This window comes from Anolis sagrei, chromosome 12 (assembly GCF_037176765.1).
Source record: "Anolis sagrei isolate rAnoSag1 chromosome 12, rAnoSag1.mat, whole genome shotgun sequence".
In the NCBI taxonomy this organism is placed as follows: Eukaryota; Metazoa; Chordata; class Lepidosauria; order Squamata; family Dactyloidae; genus Anolis; species Anolis sagrei.
In genome coordinates this window covers 20,374,686-20,394,350 of record NC_090032.1, presented here as the reverse complement: position 1 = coordinate 20,394,350, position 19,665 = coordinate 20,374,686, and the positions used below count along the sequence as shown (strand labels likewise).

The following is a 19,665-nucleotide window of genomic DNA, read 5'->3' as shown; positions in this document are numbered from 1 at the left end:
ACATGAGCTAGGAAGACCTTGATGTTAATCCGATATTGCCTCAACTAAAGTGATGTCTCTCACAAATCACGTATAAAACCTGCCCTGACTCTAAACCAGCTAGGAACGGATTCTTTCTTAGTTTTGGTTTCACATAATAGCAAAGATGAATAATTTAACAGCAAAGGCAACCTGTTCCCCTATCACATCATTAGATCCCTAAGAGCAGACTTTTGGATCTTGACTTTTAATTATAACAATCATAGAACAAACATGAGCTAGGTAGACCTTGATATTAATGCCAAGTTTGGTCTTGATCAGTCATTGGATGAGTGTCACAGCGGTCTCGGGAAGTAAGTGGTTGTACTGCAAGTCCCATCATCCCTGGCCCACCCTCAGCAGTAGGATGTAGAGTGGGTCATGGGAGCTCTGTGTGCCAAGTTTGGTCTTTATTGAGGGCCGCAGTAGTCTGTAGGAACAAAACGTGGGAAAGTACTACAAATCCTCTCAGGAAGTTAGTAAAGGTACTACAAAATCCCATCATCCATTGTCCGTCCCCCAACCTTCACCAGGACGTAAAGAGGGTCATGGGGGTTATGTGTGCCAAGTTTGGTCTTGATTAGTCATTGGATGAAGGTCGCAGTGGTCTCAGGAAGTGAGTGGAGGTACTTCAAGTCCTATCATCCATGGTTAGCCCTTCTGCAAACTGCAGTAGGATGTAGAATGGGTCATGGGGGCTCTGTGTGCCAAGCTTGGTCTTTATCGGACTTTGTTGGAGGCCACGGTGGTCCGTGGGAACCAAACTGTTTGAAAGTACTACAAATCCCATAATCCGTGGTCCAGGGCCCCCAAACCGCACCGGGACATAAAGGGGGTCATGGGGGTTATGTGTGTCAAGTTTGGTGCAGGTGCGTCACCCGTGTTGGTCACAGTGGCCTGTGAAAGTGGCAGCCAAACAGAAAGCTGCCACATACACCGTCCTCCCTCCGCATACAAACACTGACTTTTATTATATACATAGATAGATAGATAGATAGATAGATAGATAGAAGATAGATAGATTTTATTATGTGCACCAGGACGTAAAGGGGGTCATGGGGGTTATGTGTGTCAAGTTTGGTGCAGGTGCATCACCCGTGTTGGTCACAGTGGCCTGTGAAAGTGGCAGCCAAACAGAAAGCTGCCACATACACCGTCCTCCCTCCACATACAAACACTGACTTTTATTATATACATAGATAGATAGATAGATAGATAGATAGATAGAAGATAGATAGATTTTATTATGTGTACATTGGAGGCATTGAATTGTTGCCGGCTAGAAGTCGCCCTGAGTGTCCGTGTCCGTCCGTCCCCCCTCAAGGGGGGGGGGGTTGAAAAGGGCGGGGTACAAATATAGGAAATAAATAAATAATCCAATATAGTTTCCCAATCAATTTAATGCTCAAGGGATTCCTCAACAGAGTCAGGCCACAAAGACTTCCATTCTGTTCCTCCACTGCCTCTGGGAATTTCCCAAAACTGGTGCATTTCGACTGTTTTTCGTAAGCCTGCATTTTGACACCTGGTCGAATTTCCCAAAGTAAAAGGAGGAAGCCCTTTTTGTTTGCAAAACCACAACTTCCCCAATTTTGGTTTGTTTTCTTTGAAACGAGGCTCAGAGGCTAAGACGACAACAAAGCTAACATATCCAAGGGGGTTTTGAGGCTTTGAGGTGAACACCAACCCGGACAACCGAGGAGGTAAACGAATGCTTTCGACAGAACTTGCCCAAGTCATCTTGTTTTGGACGACGACACCCAGATTTTGAATGTAAAGTAATGCCTCCACCTTCGTTACTTGGGCTTGGATGGGAATATTTTAATAAATCAAATGCAGAAATAATCCTTAGAACAGTGTTTCTCAACCTGGGGGTCGGGACCCCTGGAGGGGTCATGAGGGGGTTTCAGAGGGGTCGCCAAAGACCATCACAAAACACATATTTCTGATGGTCTTAGGAAACCTTTTGGCAGAGAAAGCTGAAGATCTCTCTGCCTGTCCTCATCCTTCTTAGTGTTGGTGAATGACAACTCCAAGAATTCAAAAACATCCCCCCCCCCCCACAACCCCACCAGTAGTTAATGTTGGCTATGTCGATAGTGTGCCAAGTTTGGTGCAGATCCATTTTGGGCTGGGTTCAGAGTGCTATTTGATTATAGGTTGACTATAAATCCCAGCAATTACAACTCCCAAATGTCAAGGTCTATTTTCGCCAAACTCCACTAGTGTTCACATTTGGGCATATTGAGTATTCATACCAAGTTTGGTCCAGATCCATCACTGTTTGAGTCCACAGTGCTCTCTGGATGTAGGTGAACTACAACTCCCAAACTCAAGGTCAATACCCAACAAACCCTTCCTGTACTTTTTCTTGGTCTTGGGAGTTGTGTGTGCCAAATTTGGCTTGATTCTTTTGTTGGTGAAGTTCAGAATGCTCTTTGATTATAGGTTAACTATAAATCCCAGCAACTACAACTCCCAAATGACAAAATGAATCCCCCCCCAACCCTACCAGTTTTCAAATTTGGGCATATTGGCTATTTGTGTCAAATATGGTCCCGTGAATGACCTGCATATCAGATATTTACATTAAGATTCATAACAGTAGCCAAATTACAGTTACGAAGTACCAATGGAAGTAATGTTATGGTTGGGGGTCACCAACACATGAGGAACTGCATTAAGGGGTCACGGCATTAAGAAGGTTGAGAAACACTGCCTTAGAATGTGCTCTTTAACTCCCACGATTCACTATTCCACATAATCACCAGACAATTGGATACACGTCTACCAACAATGAAGCCGTCACGGAAGAAGTTGACACTCTGTTTCCGCAACCAGCATCTCCCAGTTCTCTCAACCACTATTCACTTTCCCACATAATCACCAGACAATCGGATACATTTCTCCCAACGATGAACAAGTTTTCTGAAGCCGTCGCAGAAGAAGTCGACACTCTGTTTCCACTACCAGCGTCTCCCAGTTCTCTCAACCACTATCCACTTTTCTACATAATCAGCAGACAATCGGATACATTTCTCCCAACGATGAACAAGTTTTCTGAAGCTGTCGCAGAAGAAGTCGACACTCTGTTTCCACTACCAGCGTCTCCCAGTTTTCTCAACCACTATCCACTTTCCCACATAATCACCAGACAATCGGATACATTTCTGCCAACGATGAAGCTGTCGCAGAAGAAGTTTTCTGAAGCTGTCGCAGAAGAAGTTGACACTCTGTTTCCGCAACCAGCGTCTCCCAGTTCTCTCAACCACTATCCACTTTCCCACATAATCAGCAGACAATCGGATGCATTTCTGCCAACGATGAACAAGTTTTCTGAAGCCGTCGCAGAAGAAGTTGACACTCTGTTTCCGCAACCAGCGTCTCCCAGTTCTCTCAACTACTATCCACTTTCCTACATAATCAGCAGACAATTGGATACATTTCTTCCAACGATGAACAAGTTTTCTGAAGCCGTCGCAGAAGAAGTCGACACTCTGTTTCCACTACCAGCGTCTCCCAGTTCTCTCAACCACTATCCACTTTTCTACATAATCAGCAGACAATCGGATACATTTCTCCCAACGATGAACAAGTTTTCTGAAGCTGTCGCAGAAGAAGTCGACACTCTGTTTCCACTACCAGTGTCTCCCAGTTTTCTCAACCACTATCCACTTTCCCACATAATCACCAGACAATTGGATACATTTCTTCCAACGATGAACAAGTTTTCTGAAGCCGTCGCAGAAGAAGTCGACACTCTGTTTCCACTACCAGCGTCTCCCAGTTCTCTCAACCACTATCCACTTTTCTACATAATCAGCAGACAATCGGATACATTTCTCCCAACGATGAACAAGTTTTCTGAAGCTGTCGCAGAAGAAGTCGACACTCTGTTTCCACTACCAGTGTCTCCCAGTTTTCTCAACCACTATCCACTTTCCCACATAATCACCAGACAATCGGATACATTTCTGCCAACGATGAACAAGTTTTCTGAAGCTGTCGCAGAAGAAGTTGACACTCTGTTTCCGCAACCAGCGTCTCCCAGTTCTCTCAACCACTATCCACTTTCCCACATAATCACCAGACAATCGGATACATTTCTGCCAACGATGAACAAGTTTTCTGAAGCTGTTGCAGAAGAAGTCGACACTCTGTTTCCGCAACCAACATCTCCCAGTTCTCTCGACGTCTTCATCAGAAGCATCATGATGTCCCCGCGGATCTTCTTTCATTATCGGGAACAGATAAAAGTCAGACGGTGCTAAATCTGGGCTGTATGGAGGATGCCGTCTTGGGTACCCATCGTGCACAGATCTTCCGATAGTCAAGCAAAGCAATAATGTGACCCACACGTTCTTGTGAAATGCCTGTTATGCTTGAAATTTCTCTCTGAGTGATACGACAATCGTCCTGAATCAATCTGTCAATCTTTTGCTTGTGAAACTTGATGGTTGCTGTCACAGGACGTCCAACTCTTTGTTTGTCACGCAAGTCAGATCTCCCCACCTCAGCGTCTTTAAACTTTCTCACCCAACGAAGCACAGTACTCACATCAACACAATCACCATCAACAGCTTGCATTCTCCGATGAATCTCCTTTGGGGTGACACCTGCTGTCAAGGATTCAAGGACTGCACGTTGCTCGCATTGACCAACCGTCTGTGCCGGGTTCCATACTTCGCACTTTAACAACACAACCATTCAATGCTAAGGCTTCCACCATGATAGAACTGTAGAGGAGAGTCTACTGAACGAGCCAGTACCTGCCACATATGTTGCTTAAGTCACATTGAGCGACCGTCTGCACAGGGTTCCATACTTCACACTTAAACAATACAACCTTTCAATGCTAAGGCTTTCCCCCCAAGATGGAACTGTAGAAAAGAGTCTACTGAACAAGCCAGTACCTGCCACATACCACTAGGAGGAGTTACGAAGGTGGAGGCATTACTTTTCATTCCACCCTCATACGATCTAACTCAGGCCTCTTCCTGGGTTAGAAATGTCATTTCCTAATTGGTCCCGTCATCAAAACACCTCTTGTCACACCTCTTGTTTATGGAGGCATTGGACATTTTTACACTGGGATGTCTGTGGTGGAGGAAACACATATAATCCTGGGTGCCATCTTGGAATCCCCCTTACATAGTGTTATGGGAAGGGCAGCCCTTTTCCAGCATTACATGTGGCAGCGTAAATTGGCGACACGAGTGCAATCGGTACGCAAAGAGGAAGAATGTGCTTGTTCCGAAACCTAAAGAGAAGTTGCGGTTGACAAAGGGCCAAAAAGGAACTCTGCCTGAAGCACATTCTTTCATTCCTCCAGAGGTTACACCAATGGCAGGCTTGAGGTCGCCGAGGGTTAAGACTTTCCCATGCTCTCCGTCTGCCAAATATGTCCCCTCTGGGCATTTTCTAGGTCCTCCAATCGTATTTGTGGGCCCTTATTTGTAGTTTCCAATCTTGGGTGCCCATCACCCAAGGGAATGCTTTCATTCAGGGACAATTCCATCCTAGATTGTATGTGTTTCCTCCACCACAGACATCGCAGTGTAAACATGTCCAAGAGCCCTGCCAATGTCCTCCACCAACACCACACGGCCCACCACCCAAGTGAAGGCTTTCATTCAGGGACAATTCCATCCTAGATTGTATGTGTTTCCTCCACCACAGACATCCCAGTGTAAACATGTCCAAGAGCCCTGCCAATGTCCTCCACCAACACCACACGGCCCACCACCCAAGTGAAGGCTTTCATTCAGGGACAATTCCATCCTAGATTGTATGTGATTCCTCCACCACAGACATCCCAGTGTAAACATGTCCAAAAGCCCTGCCAATGTCCTCCATCAACACCACAACGCCTGTGCATAATAATAATAATAATAATAATAATAATAATAATAATAATAATAATAATATACTATTTCTAATCCAACCCTGACAATGCGGAATAAGTAGAGAAAGCATTCCTAAAAGCGCTTGGCTGTCATTTTTATTGGAAATGCCTGTGCATCTTAATAATAATAATAATCTTAATAATAATAATATATAATAATATACTATTTCTAGTCCAACAGGTGTTGGCTATTTGTTTGAATTCTTCTTTGGTGATTTCTCCCTTTTTCCACTTCTTGTGCATGTCTCTTTTGTGTTTTAGCACAGTTAGAAGTTCTTTGGACATCAATTCTGGCTTCTTTGCACTTTATTGGAATGCCTGTGCATAATAATAATAATAATAATAATAATAATATTTCTAGTCCAACCCTGACAATGCGGAATAAGCAGAGAATGCCTTCCTCAAAGCGCCTGGCTGTCATTTTTATTGGAATGCCTGAGCATCTTCTCGCAGCAGGAACACCCAAAGTACGCACTTCCTTCCCATTTAATAAATCCGAGGCATGTGTGCTTAGAAGCCAAACCCTGCTGGGTTTTACTCTTTGGTAAATGTTTAGGACAGCAAAGGAGAGGAAAAGAGGCCGTAATACGTTTCCACACGCGAATACATGCGCTTCCTAGGGAGCGTCACCTGGAAAAACACTCAACTTCTTGGACTCCGCTCCAATCCCCTTGGCTGACCTGCTGGATCCATCTGTGATGGGACCCCATTAATATTTATGGGAAAATGCAGCTGTAAAAAAAAGGCAGGGGGGAAATAGATGCTTCTGGGACATTTTCCATGCCGTAAACATTGTAAAGTGTCACTTTGACCTCCAAATCACCTGGAATATGTGATTATTTCAGCTCTGTAAATTGTTCAGATGGAATCTCCTTTCTTGTAGGAAACACTGAGCAGCATTCCGTGGACACAGATACTAAAAGACAAGGGAGTTACGGATGGATGGGAATTTCCCAAGAGTAAAATACTCAAGGCACAATTGCAAACTGTGCCAACAAAGAGGAAAAAATAGGACAAGTGCAAAGAAGCCAGAACGGATGTCCAAAGAACTTCTAACTGGGCTAAAACACAAAAGAGACATGCACAAGAAGTGGAAAAAGGGAGAAATCACCAAAGAAGAATTCAAACAAATAGCCAACACCTGTAGGGAAAAGGTCCGCATTTTTGTGGCTGTTTTGTGGAAATACAGAGTATCATTCTCCCATCCAAGTCCTGACCAGGCCTGACCCTGCTTAGCATCCAAGATCAGAAAGGATCCAGTGCCTTTAGGTTGTTAAGGATTCTTGTAGTTTGAAGCCATTGTTTCGTGTCCTAGTCTTCAGAGAAGCAGAAAACAAGCTTGCTCCCTCCTCCCTGTGGCTTCCTCTCACATATTTATGCATGGCTATCATATCTCCTCTCAGCCTTCTCTTCTTCAGGCTAAACATGCCCAGCTCCTTCAGCTGCTCCTCATAGGGCTTGTTCTCCAGACCCTTGATCATTTTAGTCGCCCTCCTCTGGACACATTCTAGCTCATCAATATCTCTCTTCAATTGTGGTGCCCAGAATTGGACAAATTATTCCAGGTGTGGTCTAACCAAGGAGGAATAGAGCATAGGGAGCATGACTTCCCTGGGATCTAGACACTATAGAGGCCAAAATCCCATTGGCTTTTTTTGCCGCCACACCACATTGTTGGCTCATGTTTTAACTTGTTGTCCACGAGGATGCCAAGGCCTTTTTCACACGTCCTGCTCTCGAGCCAGGTCTCATCGTCCCCCATTCTGTATTTTTGCATTTCATTTTTTCTGCCTAAGTGGAGTATCCTGCATTTGTCACTGTTGAACTTCAATTTGTTAGTTTTGACCATCTCTCTAACCCAGGCATGGGGAACCTTCGGCCCTCCAGGTGTGGTGGACTTCAACTCCCACAATTCCTTGAGGCCAAGGTAAGCCTTTGGGGTGAATGCCGAGCCTCAAGGAATTGTGGGAGTTGAAGTCCACCACACCTGGAGGGCCGAAGGTTCCTGACCCCTGCTCTAACCTGTCAAGATCATTTTGAATCCTGCTCCTGTCCTCTGGAGTCTTGGCTCTCCCTCCCAATTTGATGTCGTCTGCAAACTTGATGATCCTGCCTTCTAGCCCTTCATCTAAGTCATTAATGAAGATTCTGAGCAGGATCAGGCCCAGGATGGAACCCTGCTGATGGCACTCCACTCGTCACTTCTTTCCAAGATGAAGAGGAAGCCTTGGGGAGAATCACCCTCTGGGTTCGTCCATTTAACCAATTCCAGATCCACCTCACCGTAGTTTTGCCTTGCCCACATTGGACTGGTTTCCTTGCCAGAAGGTCATGGGGGACCTTGTTGAAGGCCTTCCTGAAATCCAGGTACGCCACATCCACGGCATCATTCCCCGCATCTACCCAGCTTATAACTCTATCGAAAAAAGAGATCAGATGAGTCTGGCACGACTTGTTTTTGATGAATCCATGTTGACTCTTAGCGATGACCGCATTTGTTTCTAAGTGTTTGCAGACCGCTTCCTTAACAATCTTTTCCAGAATCTTGCCCGGTATCGACGTGAGGCTGACCGGACGGTAGTTGTTTGGGTCATCCTTTTTTCCCTTCTTGAAGATTGGGACCACATTGGCCCTCCTCCAGTCTGCTGGAGCTTCTCCCGTTCTCCAAGAACTCTCAAAGATGGTTGCCAATCGTTCCAAAATGACTTTCGCTAGTTCCTTCAATACTCTTGGGTGTAGTTGATCTGACCCTGAAAGGGGACTTGAACTCATTTAAAGCGGCCAGGTATTCCTGGATGACACGTTTCCCAATTTGGGGTTGGATGCCCTCTAATCCCTCACCCACTCCATCTTGCTGAGGTTGAAGATTACTTTCTTTTTGTGAGAAGACCGAGGCAAAGAAGGTATTTAGTAGTTCTGCCTTTTCCCTACCCCCTGTCAGCACTGCCCCATCTTCTCTTCGAAGAGGCCCTATCACCTCCTTGTTTTTCCTTTTTTTACTGACATAAGAAAAAAAGCCCTTTTTATTGTTTTGAATGTCCCTGGCAAGCCTGAGCTCGTTTTTTGCTTTAGCCTTGCGGACCTTTTCCCTACAGGTGTTGGCTATTTGTTTGAATTCTTCTTTGGTGATTTCTCCCTTTTTCCACTTCTTGTGCATGTCTCTTTTGAGTTTTAGCACAGTTAGAAGTTCTTTGGACATCCATTCTGGCGTCTTTGCACTTGTCCTATTTTTTCTCTTTGTTGGCACAGTTTGCAATTGCACCTTGAGTATTTCACTCTTGAGAAATTCCCATCAATCCCTAACTTCCTTGTCTTTTAGTATCTGTTTCCACGGAATGCTGCTCAGTGTTTCCTTCATTGCCTTCTTAGAGTGACAACAAAGATACTCCAAGTGGGCAGCTTCTGGACATTTAGTACAATGCCAAACTTTTCACTTTGCTTGTGGTTTCAGTATGCATTATAACTGTATTCTCAATTCGCCTCTGACCTGATAGATAAACAAATCAACTACTCTCAGTTTTATGCTGGAAAACAAATTCATTGAAACAGCTAAACAGCCGAGCCGGCATAATCTGGCGGTGGGGTAAAGTACAAGAAAACTGCTAAGCCGACATTTCTCTCTCCCAAGCTGAACATCCTGATTTCTTGCTAGCTGGGGTCAAGCAGATTCTTATCTGTGATATGCAGAATTTCCTGTTAGTGGTGAGCAGCGAAAAAGAGAGGAGATGGGATCCAGTAGAGCTGGTCACAGAGAAGTACAGGGCTCCCTCACTACTTTGTTGTTCGTTTTTCGCGGACCCGCTGTTTCGCGGTTTTTCAAAATATAAATTGCAGTATTTTCGCTGTTTCGCGGTTTTCAAAAATATAAATTGCAGTATTTTTGCTGTTTTGCCGTTTTCAAAAATATAAATCATGGTATTTTCGCTGTTTTGCGGTTTTTTGCCGCTGCTCTCCGAGGCGCTTTCCCTCCTCAGTCCTCCCTCCAGCCTTGAAGGGCCTTTCCTTCACTTTATTTCAAGTTTGTAAAGACTTAAAATAATGCGTAAAACTACTAAAATAATGTATAAATATTAAATATAGTGTCCCCACATCGCGGTTTTTCACTTATTGCAGGAGTTCCTGGAATGTAACCCTCGCAATAAGGGAGGACTGTACAGTGTTCCGTCGCTACTTCACGGTTCGCTTTTCGCGGACTTGCGGTTTCGTGGTTTTCTAGGACCTGGCCCGATGAGTGAGCAAGCGACCGAGTGCGGGTGAGTGAGTGACTGAGTGTGGCAAGGGCAGCAGTGGCAGCAGAAGCCTGGCCACTTCTTCCAGACTCCTGCTTCTGCCTTTGAGGCCCTCGCTCTCTCCATCGCTCACTCACCGGGCTGGATCCAGGTGGCAGAACCAGGACTTGGCCCGGTGTATCACAAGTGAGTGAGGAAGGAAAGAGGTAGGGAAGGAAGGAGAGAAGGAAAGAAAGGAGGGAATGAAGGAAAGAGGAAGTGAAGGAAGGAAAGAAGGAGGGAAGAAGGAAAGAGAGAAAGAAGGATGGAAGGAAAGGGGTAGAGAAGGAAGAAAGGAGAGAAGGAAAGGAAAGAGGGAAGGAAGGAAACAGGGAGCGAAGGAAGGAAAGAGGGAGGGAAGAAGGAAAGAGAGAAAGAAGGAAGGAAGCAAAAAGCGAAGAGGGAAGGAAAGGGGTAGAGAAGGAAGGAAAGAGGGAGTAAAGGAAGGGAAGAGGGAGGGAAGAAAGGAAGGAGAGAAGGAAAGAAACGAGGGAATGTAGGAAAGAGGAAGTGAAGGAAGAAAAGAGGAAGGGAGGAAAAGAAGGAAAGAGAGAAGGAAGGATGGAAGCAAAAAGCAAAGGAAGGAACGCAAGAGGTAGAGAAGGAAAAAAGAGAGAAAGAGGGAGGAAAGGAAAGAGAAAAGGAAGGATGGAAGCAAAAAGTGAAGAAGGGAAGGGGTAGAGAAGGAAGAGAGAAGAAAAGAGGAAAGGAAGGAAGAAAAGAGTGAAAGAGGGAGGGAAGAAAAGAGAGAAGGAAGGATGGAAGCAAAAAGCGAAGGAGGGAAGGAAGGAAAGGGGTAGAGAAGGAAGAAAGGAGAGAAGGAAAAAAGAGGGAAGGAAGGAAAGAGGTAGGGAAGGAAGAAACGAGAAGGAAAAGAAAATGGGGAAGGAAGGAAAGTGGTAGGGAAGAAAGGAAGGAGAGAAGGAAACAAAAGAGGGAGGGAAGGAAAGAGGGAGCGAAGGAAGAAAAGAGAGAAAGAGGGAGGGAAGAAAAGAGAGAAGGAAGGATGGAAGCAAAAAGCAAAGGAGGGAATGAAAAGGGTAGAGAAGGAAGAAAGGAGAGAAGAAAAAAGAGGGAAGGAAGGAAAGAGGTAGGGAAGGAAGAAACGAGAAGGAAAAGAAAATGGGGAAGGAAGGAAAGTGGTAGGGAAGAAAGGAAGGAGAGAAGGAAAGAAACGAGGGAATGAAGGAAAGAGGAAGTGAAGGAAGAAAAGAAGGAAAGAGAGAAGGAAGGATGGAAGCAAAGAAAGGAATGCAAGAGGGAGAGAAGGAAGAAAGGAGAGAAAGAGGGAGGAAAGGAAAGAGAGAAAGAAGGATGGAAGCAAAAAGCGAAGGAGGGAAGGAAAGGGGTAGAGAAGGAAGAAAGGAGAGAAGGAAAGGAAAGAGGGAAGGAAGGAAAGAGGGAGCAAAGAAAGGAAAGAGGGAGGGAAGAAGGAAAGAGAGAAAGAAGGATGGAAGCCAAAAGCGAAGGGGGGAAGGAAAGGGGTAGAGAAGGAAGAAAGGAGAGAAGGAAAGGAAAGAGGGAAGGAAGGAAAGAGGGAGTGAAGGAAGGGAAGAGGGAGGGAAGAAAGGAAGGAGAGAAGGGAAGAAACGAGGGAATGAAGGAAAGAGGAAGTGAAGCAAGAAAAGAGGAAGGGAAGAAAAGAAGGAAAGAGAGAAGGAAGGATGGAAGCAAAGAGCAATGGAAGGAATGCAAGAGGTAGAGAAGGAAGAAAGGAGAGAAAGAGGGAGGAAAGGAAAGAGAGAAAGAAGGATGGAAGCAAAAAGCGAAGGAGGAAATGAAAGGGGTAGAGACGGAAGAAAGGAGAGAAGGAAAAGAAAAGGGGGAAGAAGGGAAGAGGGAGTGAAGGAAGGGAAGAGGGAGGGAAGAAGGAAAGAGAGAAAGAAGGATGGAAGCAAAAAGCAAAGGAGGGAAGGAAAGGGGTAGAGAAGGAAGAAAGGAGAGAAGGGAAGGAAAGAGGGAGCGAAGGAAGGAAAGAAGGAGGGAAGAAGGAAAGAGAGAAAGAAGGATGGAAGCAAAAAGCGAAGAAAGGAAGGGGTAGAGAAGAAAAGAGAGAAGAAAAGAGGGAAGGAAGGAAAGAGGGAGGGAGGGAAGAAAAGAAAAAAGAGAAGGAGGGATGGAAGCAAAAAGCAAAGGAAGGAACACAAGAGGTAGAAAAGGAAGAAAGGAGAGAAGGAAAAAAGAGGGAAGGGAGGAAAGAGGTAGAAAGGAAAGAGGTAGGGAAGGAAGAAAGGAGAGAAGGAAAGAAAAGAGGGAAGGAAGGAAAGAGGGAACGAAGGAAGGAAAGCGAGAAGGAAGGATGGAAGCAAAAAGCAAAGGAAGGAACGCAAGAGGTAGAGAAGGAAGAAAGGAGAGAAGGAAAAAAAGAGGGAAGGAAGGAAAGGGAGGGAAGAAGGAAAGAGAAGGAAGGATGGAAGAAAAGCAAAGGAGGGAAGGAAAGAGGTAGAGAAGGAGAGAAAGAGGAAGGAAAAGAAAAGGGGAAGGAAGGAAAGAGGGAGGGAAGAAAAGAAAGAGAGAAGGAACACAAGAGGTAGAGAAGGAAGAATGGAGAGAAGGAAAAAAAGAGGGAAGGAAGGAAAGGGAGGGAAGAAGGAAAGAGAAGGAAGGATGGAAGCAAAAAGCAAAAGAGGAAGCAAAAGAAAAGGGGGAGGAAGGGAAGAGGGAGGGAAGGAAGAAAGGAGAGAAGGAAAGAAAAGAGGGAAGGAAGAAAGGAAAGAGGGAGCGAAGGAAGGAGGGAAAGAGGGAGGGAAGGTTGAGCATGGCAGGTACAGCTAGTTTAGTAGAATACCAAGGTTGAGAGCGCGCACTGCATGATACTAAACAGTCGGGCGGCATCGAGGAGAAAATACGCTATATTTAGCTGCCCTCCTTGACCGGGAAACTTGGCACTCGCCGCCACGTTTTTCCTTTCCAAGCAGAAGGAGCCTTTCCCCAATGGCGAGGCCGGGCTCTCGAGAAGCAGCTCGGAATGCGATTCCTTCCTGGCCAAAAGGAATGGGCAGGACCAGGAGCAAAAGGCAGCGGATTCCTGGAAATGTTTAGCACAGACAGAAGGAGGAGGAGTGGTTCTGCAAAAAGGTCCAAATAAGTTGGTTTTCAAGATGGAAAAAGATGAGGATATACAGTCCACGGATATCACGGAGCTTACTGCCTCTTACAGGGAAAACCAGCTGATTCCTAACCCATCTACGCTGACGATCATGCCATCACCACCCAAGCAGGGAGCTTTGAAATGGCCGAATAGAAGCTCTCCGAAGCTTTAGGTGCTCTTACTGCCTCTTACAGGGAAAACCAGCTGATTCCTAACCCATCTACGCTGACGATCATGCCATCACCACTCAAGCAGGGAGCTTTGAAAAGGTTGGACAGAAGCTCTCCGAAGCTTTAGGTGCTCTTACTGCCTCTTACAGGGGAAACCAGCTGATTCCTAACCCATCTACGCTGATGATCGCATCATCACCACCCAAGCAGGAGCTTTGAAATGGCCGAATAGAAGCTCTCCGAAGCTTTAGATGCTCTTACTGCCTCTTATAAGGAAAAACAGCTGATTCCTCATCCATCTACACTGACAATCATGCCATCACCGCTCAAGCAGGGAGCTTTGAGATGGTTGGACAGAAGCTCTCCAAAGCTTTGGGTGCTCTTACTGCCTATTACAGGGAAAACCAGCTGATTCCTCATCCATCTACGCTGATGATCATGCCATCACCACCCAAGCAGGGAGCTTTGAAATGGCTGAAAAGAAGCTCTCCGAAGCTTTAGGTGCTCTTACTGCCTCTTACAGGGAAAACCAGCTGATTCCTAACCCATCTACGCTGACGATCGCATCATCACCACCCAAGCAGGGAGCTTTGAAATGGCCGAATAGAAGCTCTCCGAAGCTTTAGGTGCTCTTACTGCCTCTTACAGGGGAAACCAGCTGATTCTTCATCCATCTACGCTGACGATCATGCCATCACCACCCAAGCAGGGCGCTTTGAAATGGCTGAATAGAAGCTCTCCGAAGCTTTAGGTGCTCTTACTGCCTCTTACAGGGAAAACCAGCTGATTCCTAACCCATCTACGCTGACGATCATGCCATCACCACTCAAGCAGGGAGCTTTGAAATGGTTGGAGAGAAGCTCTCCGAAGCTTTAGGTGCTCTTACTGCCTCTTACAGGGAAAACTAGCTGATTCCTAACCCATCTACGCTGACGATCATGCCATCACCACTCAAGCAGGGAGTTTTGAAATGGTGGGGCAGAAGCTCTCCGAAACTTTAGGTGCTCTTACTGCCTATTACAGGGAAAACCGGCTTGCTCCATCCATGTTTAACATTTACACCAATGACCAGCCACTGCCAGAAGAGAAAGTTCTATCTATGCTGACAATTGTGCCATCACCGCTCAAGCAGGAAGCTTTGAAAAGCTCTTACTGCCCATTACTGGGAAAACCAGTTGATTCCAAATCCATGACACTGTAAACCATGACCTTCTCCTGAAAAAAATGTACAATATGACAAAGGACGACCACCTCACCCATTTCATAGGAAATCTGCTACAAAACAGGAGATTTTTTGTTGAGTTCCAGGGCCAGAGAAGCAGATGGCGGAAACAGAAGAACGGCCTGCCTCTGGGGAACGTGTTTGCCCCATCCATGTTCAACATCTACAAAAATGACCAGCCACTGCCAGAAGGGACAGATAATTTAATCTATGCTGACGACAGTGCCATCACCATCCAAGCAGGGAGATTTGAAATGGTTAAACAGAAGGTCTCCAAAGCTTTAGGTGCTCTTACTGCCTATTACAGGGAAAACCAGCTTGCTCTATCCATGTTTAACATCTACACAAATCCAGAAGGGACAGAGAATTTAATCTATGCTGACGATCATGCCATCACCGCTCAAGCAGGGAGCTTTGAAATGGCAGAAAAGAAGCTCTCCGAAGCTTTAGGTGCGCTTACTGCCTCTTACAGGGAAAACCAGCTGATTCCTCATCCATCTATGCTGACGATCATGCCATCACCGCTCAAGCAGGGAGCTTTGAAATGGTTTACAGAAGCTCTCCAAAGCTTTAGGTGTGCTTACTGCCTCTTACAGGGAAAACCAGCTGATTCCTCATCCATCTATGCTGATGATCATGCCATCACCGCTCAAGCAGGGAGCTTTGAAATGGTTGGACAGAAGCTCTCTGAAGCTTTAGGTGCTCTTACTGCCTTTTACAGGGAAAACCAGCTGATTCCTCATCCATCTACGCTGACGATCATGCTATCACCGCCCTAGCAGGGAGCTTTGAAATGGCTGAAAAGAAGCTCTCCAAAGCTTTACGTGCTCTTACTGCCTTACAGGGAATACCAGCTGATTCCTCATCCATCTATGCCAACGATCGTGCCATCGCCATCTATGCTGACGATCGTGCCATCACCACCCAAGAAGGGAGTTTTGAAATGGTTGAAAATTAGCTCTCCAAAGCTTTGAGTGCTCTTACTGCCTTTTACAGGGAAAACCAGCCGATTCCTCATCCATCTACGCTGACGATCATGCCATCACCGCTCAAGCAAAGAACTTTGAAATGGCTGAAAAGAAGCTCTCTGAAGCTTTGGGTGCTCTTACTGTGTCTTACAGGAAAAACCAGCTGATTCCTCATCCATCTACGCTGATGATCATGCCATCACCACCCAAGCAGGGAGCTTTGAAATGGTTGGACAGAAGCTCTCCGAAGCTTTAGGTGCTCTTACTGCCTATTACAGGGAAAACCATCTGATTCCTAACCCATCTAAAATGCAGACCTATGGTTTTCATATTTTAAAAATGTATAATATCACAAAGGATTGCCACCTCACCCGCTTCATGGGAAATCTGCTACAAAACAGGAGCTTTTTTGTTGAGTTCCAGGGTCAGAGAAATAGATGACAACAACAGAAGAACAGCCTTCCTCAAGGAAATGCGCTTGCTCCATCCATGCTTAACGTTTACAGCAACCCAGTGTGTATAATGGTAATTGAGATGAAGCTATTATGTACACAAGTCATGCAAAATGTGAGAAGTACCTCTGCTTATCCGCTGCTTCTCTCCCGATAGGATCCCAGGTGTGTCAATGATGCTGATGCTGTCCAAGACGGGGTTGGGGAGCTGGGCGCACATGAACCTGTAAATGGGGAAAGAAAGAGGGGTGAATGTTCTGTCTCAACCCACACAAGTCTCGCAAAATTTGGATTTCTTTTCAGAAGGAGGTCTTTGTGTACCAAGATCTGCATCTTCTGCTTTTTCACAACGCTTCCCTTCCAGTCAAGAGAAAGGAAGTGGCAAAATTCCCCAGAAAGCTGGATCATGCCAGGCAGGGAAAAATGGGCAACCGAGACCGTCCCTTTAAGCAACTGAAAGGGGACTTTCCTGGACCAATTCATCTCATGGATGGAGCCAACCCTGCCCAGTGGTGGCTCCAAGAGTGGATTTGGTGAAGCCAAGACACTCCTCCTGAAGTTAATAATAGTAAGTAAAGGTAAAGGTTGTCTCCTGACATTAAGTCCAGTCATGTCCGACTCGGGGGGGGGGGGTGCTCATCTCCATTTCTAAGCCGAAGAGCCGGCGTTGTCCATAGACACTTCCAAGGTCATGTGGCTGGCATGACTACATGGAGAGCCGTATAATAATAATAATAATAATAATAATAAAGTACAATACTATTATAATATATAAATAATATAATAATAGCAATAAAGGAAAGAGAGAAGGAAGAAAAGACAAAAGGGAAGGAAGGAAGGAAGGAAGGAAGGAAGGAGGGAAGGAAGGAAGGGATGGAGGAAGGAAAGAGATAAAGTAGGAAAGAGGGAAGGAAAGAAAGACAAAAGGGACGGAAGAAGAAAGAGGGAGAGAGGAAGGGAAGGACGAAAGGGGGGAAAGGAAGGATGGAAGGAGAAAGGCAAAAGGGAGGGAAGGAAGGAAAAAGAGGGAGGTAAGAGAAGGAAGGAAAGACAAAAGGGAAGGAAGAAGAAAGAGAGAGAGGGAAGGAAGGATGAAAGGGTGGAAGGGAAGGATGGAAAGAGAAAGGCAAAAGGGAGGGAAGGGTGGGTGGAAGGAAGGTTGGAAGGGAAGGAGGAAGGGAAGAGAGAAAGGAGGAAAGAGGGAAGGAAAGAAAGACAAAAGGGAAGGAAGGATGAAAGGGAAGGAGGAAGGAAAGAGAAGGAAGGAAGAGAAGGATGGATGGAAGGAAAGGATAAAGAAAGAAGGAAGGAAAGACAAAAGGGAAGGAAGAAGAAAGGGAGAGAGGGAAGGATGAAAGGGAAGGATGGAAAGAGAAAGGCAAAAGGTAGGGAAGGGTGGGTGGAAGGAAGGAAGGGAAGGAGGAAGGAAGGAAAGAGAGAAAGGAGGGAAGGAAAGAAGGAAAAAGAGGGAGGTAAGAGAAGGAAGGAAAGACAAAAGGGAAGGAAAAGAGAGAGAGGGAAGGAGGGATGAAGGGGTGGAAGGGAAGGATGGAAAGAGAAAGGCAAAAGGGAGGGAAGGGTGGGTGGGTGGGTGGGTGGAAGGAAGGAAGGAAGGGATGGAGGAAGGAAAGAGATAAAGTAGGAAAGAGAAAAGGAAAAAAAGACAAAAGGGAAGGAGGAAGGAAAGAGAGAAGGAAGGGAGGAAGAGAAGGATGGAAGGAAGGGATAAAGGAAAGGGGGAAGGAAGAAAAGACAAAAGGAAAGGAAGGAAGGAGAAAGAGGGAGAGAGGGAAGGAAGGACGAAAGGATGGAAGAGAAGAATGGAAGGAGGAAGGAAAGAGAGGAAGGAGGGAAGAGGGAAGGAAAGACAAAAGGGAAGGAAGGGCGGAAGAGAAAGATGGATGGAAGGAAGGGAAGGATAAAGGAAAGAGAGAAGGAATGACAAAATGGAAGGAAGGAAGGAGAAAGAGGGAGAGAGGGAAGGAAGGACGAAAAGATGGAAGAGAAGGAGGAAGGAAAGAGAGAAAGGAAGAAGGAGGAAAAAGGGAAGGAGAGACAAAAGGGAAGGAAGGGAGGAAGAGAAAGATGGATGGAAGGAAGGGAAGGAGAAAGGAAAGAGAGAAGGAAGGAAAGACAAGAAGGAAGGAAGGAAGGAGAACAGAGAGAGGGAGGGAGAAAAAAGAGGGATGGAAGTAGGATAAGAGAGGAGGGCCCGCAAAAACTGTCCAAGGGGCCACATCCATACATATTCACGGTTGAATGTACACTTAAACCCTCCTATAAGTTCAGCATTTACTAACCCTCCTTCTGGTCTCAACACGAGAAACTTTGCAAGCTCTTGAATGCCATCTGTGACAGCAGAGCAAACAATGGTCAGCGCTACGTGTGTCATGCGGTGTGCTTTTAAAGCCCCTTTGGATGCCAAGGGAAACTCAATGGGAACACGCTCAGTCCATGGAAAAATGCAACTTTGTGAATGGGTTGTTGCAGGTTTTTTCGGGCTATATGGCCATGTTCTAGAGGCATTCTCTCCTGACATTTCGCCTGCATCTATGGCAAGCATCCTCAGAGATAGTGAGGTCTGTTGGAAGTAGGAAAAAGGGTGGAATGACCAGGGTGGGACAAAGGACTCTTGTCTGCTGGAGCTAGGTATGAATGTTTCAACTGACCACCTTGATTAGCATTTGATTGCCTGGCAGTGCCTGGAGCAATCTTTTGTTGAGAGATGATTCGATGTCCTTGTTTGTTTCCTCTCTGTTGTTGTGCTGTTGTAATGTTAGAGTTTTTTAATACTGTTAGCCAGATTTTGTTCATTTTCATGGTCTCTTCCTTTCTGTTGAAATTGTCCACATGCTTGTGGATTTCAGTGGCTTCTCTGTGTAGTCTGACATGGTGGTTGTTGGTGTGGTCCAGCATTTCTGTGTTCTCAAATAATATGTTGTGTCCAGGTTGGTTCATCAGGTGCTCTGCTGGACACAACATATTGAGAACACAGAAATTGTTCACACCTAGCTCCAACAGACAAGAGTCCTTTGTCCCACCTTGGTCATTCCACAGATATATAAACCCACTTTCCTAGTTTCAACAGACCTCACTCCCTCTGAGGATGCTTGCCATAGATGCAGGCGAAACGTCAGGAGAGAATGCTTCTAGAAAATGGCCATATAGCCCAAAAAAACCTACAACAACCCAGTGATTCCGGCCATGGAAGCCTTCGACAACTTTGTGAATGCGACAACTGAAGCGCCACCAGATAACGGTGACCGATTAGAGCTGCGCCCAAACTAATAACAATTAATGTCAGCACAAAAAAATGTACGCAAACAGCCCATAGGCAATAAAAAACTATATAGGGCGGGGGACGTCGGACTTGAAAATTGTCAAAGACCACAAACCGAACATGAGTCAACAGTGTGATGCTGCAGCAAAAGAAGCCAATGTGATTCCAAGTCGGCATCAGTAGTGTCTAGCAAAAGGGGGCTGGACTGGATGGCCTTTGGGGTCTCTTCCTAACTTATAGGATTCTATGATACTGTGGAAGAAAAGGTTACTTTTGTTCAGATTGTCCAGT

General features: G+C 45.7%; 1 protein-coding gene across 1 annotated transcript in view; it reads right to left on the bottom strand.

Annotated features, from left to right (window-relative positions):
• The window catches only part of EHD1 (EH domain containing 1), a 37,791-nt gene that overhangs the window by 11,802 nt on the left and 6,324 nt on the right, over positions 1 to 19,665 (bottom strand). Inside the window, exon 3 of the mRNA XM_067472552.1 lies at positions 16,221 to 16,318. Coding sequence (XP_067328653.1) covers positions 16,221 to 16,318 — 98 coding nt within the window. The remainder of the gene's footprint in view (positions 1 to 16,220; positions 16,319 to 19,665) is intronic.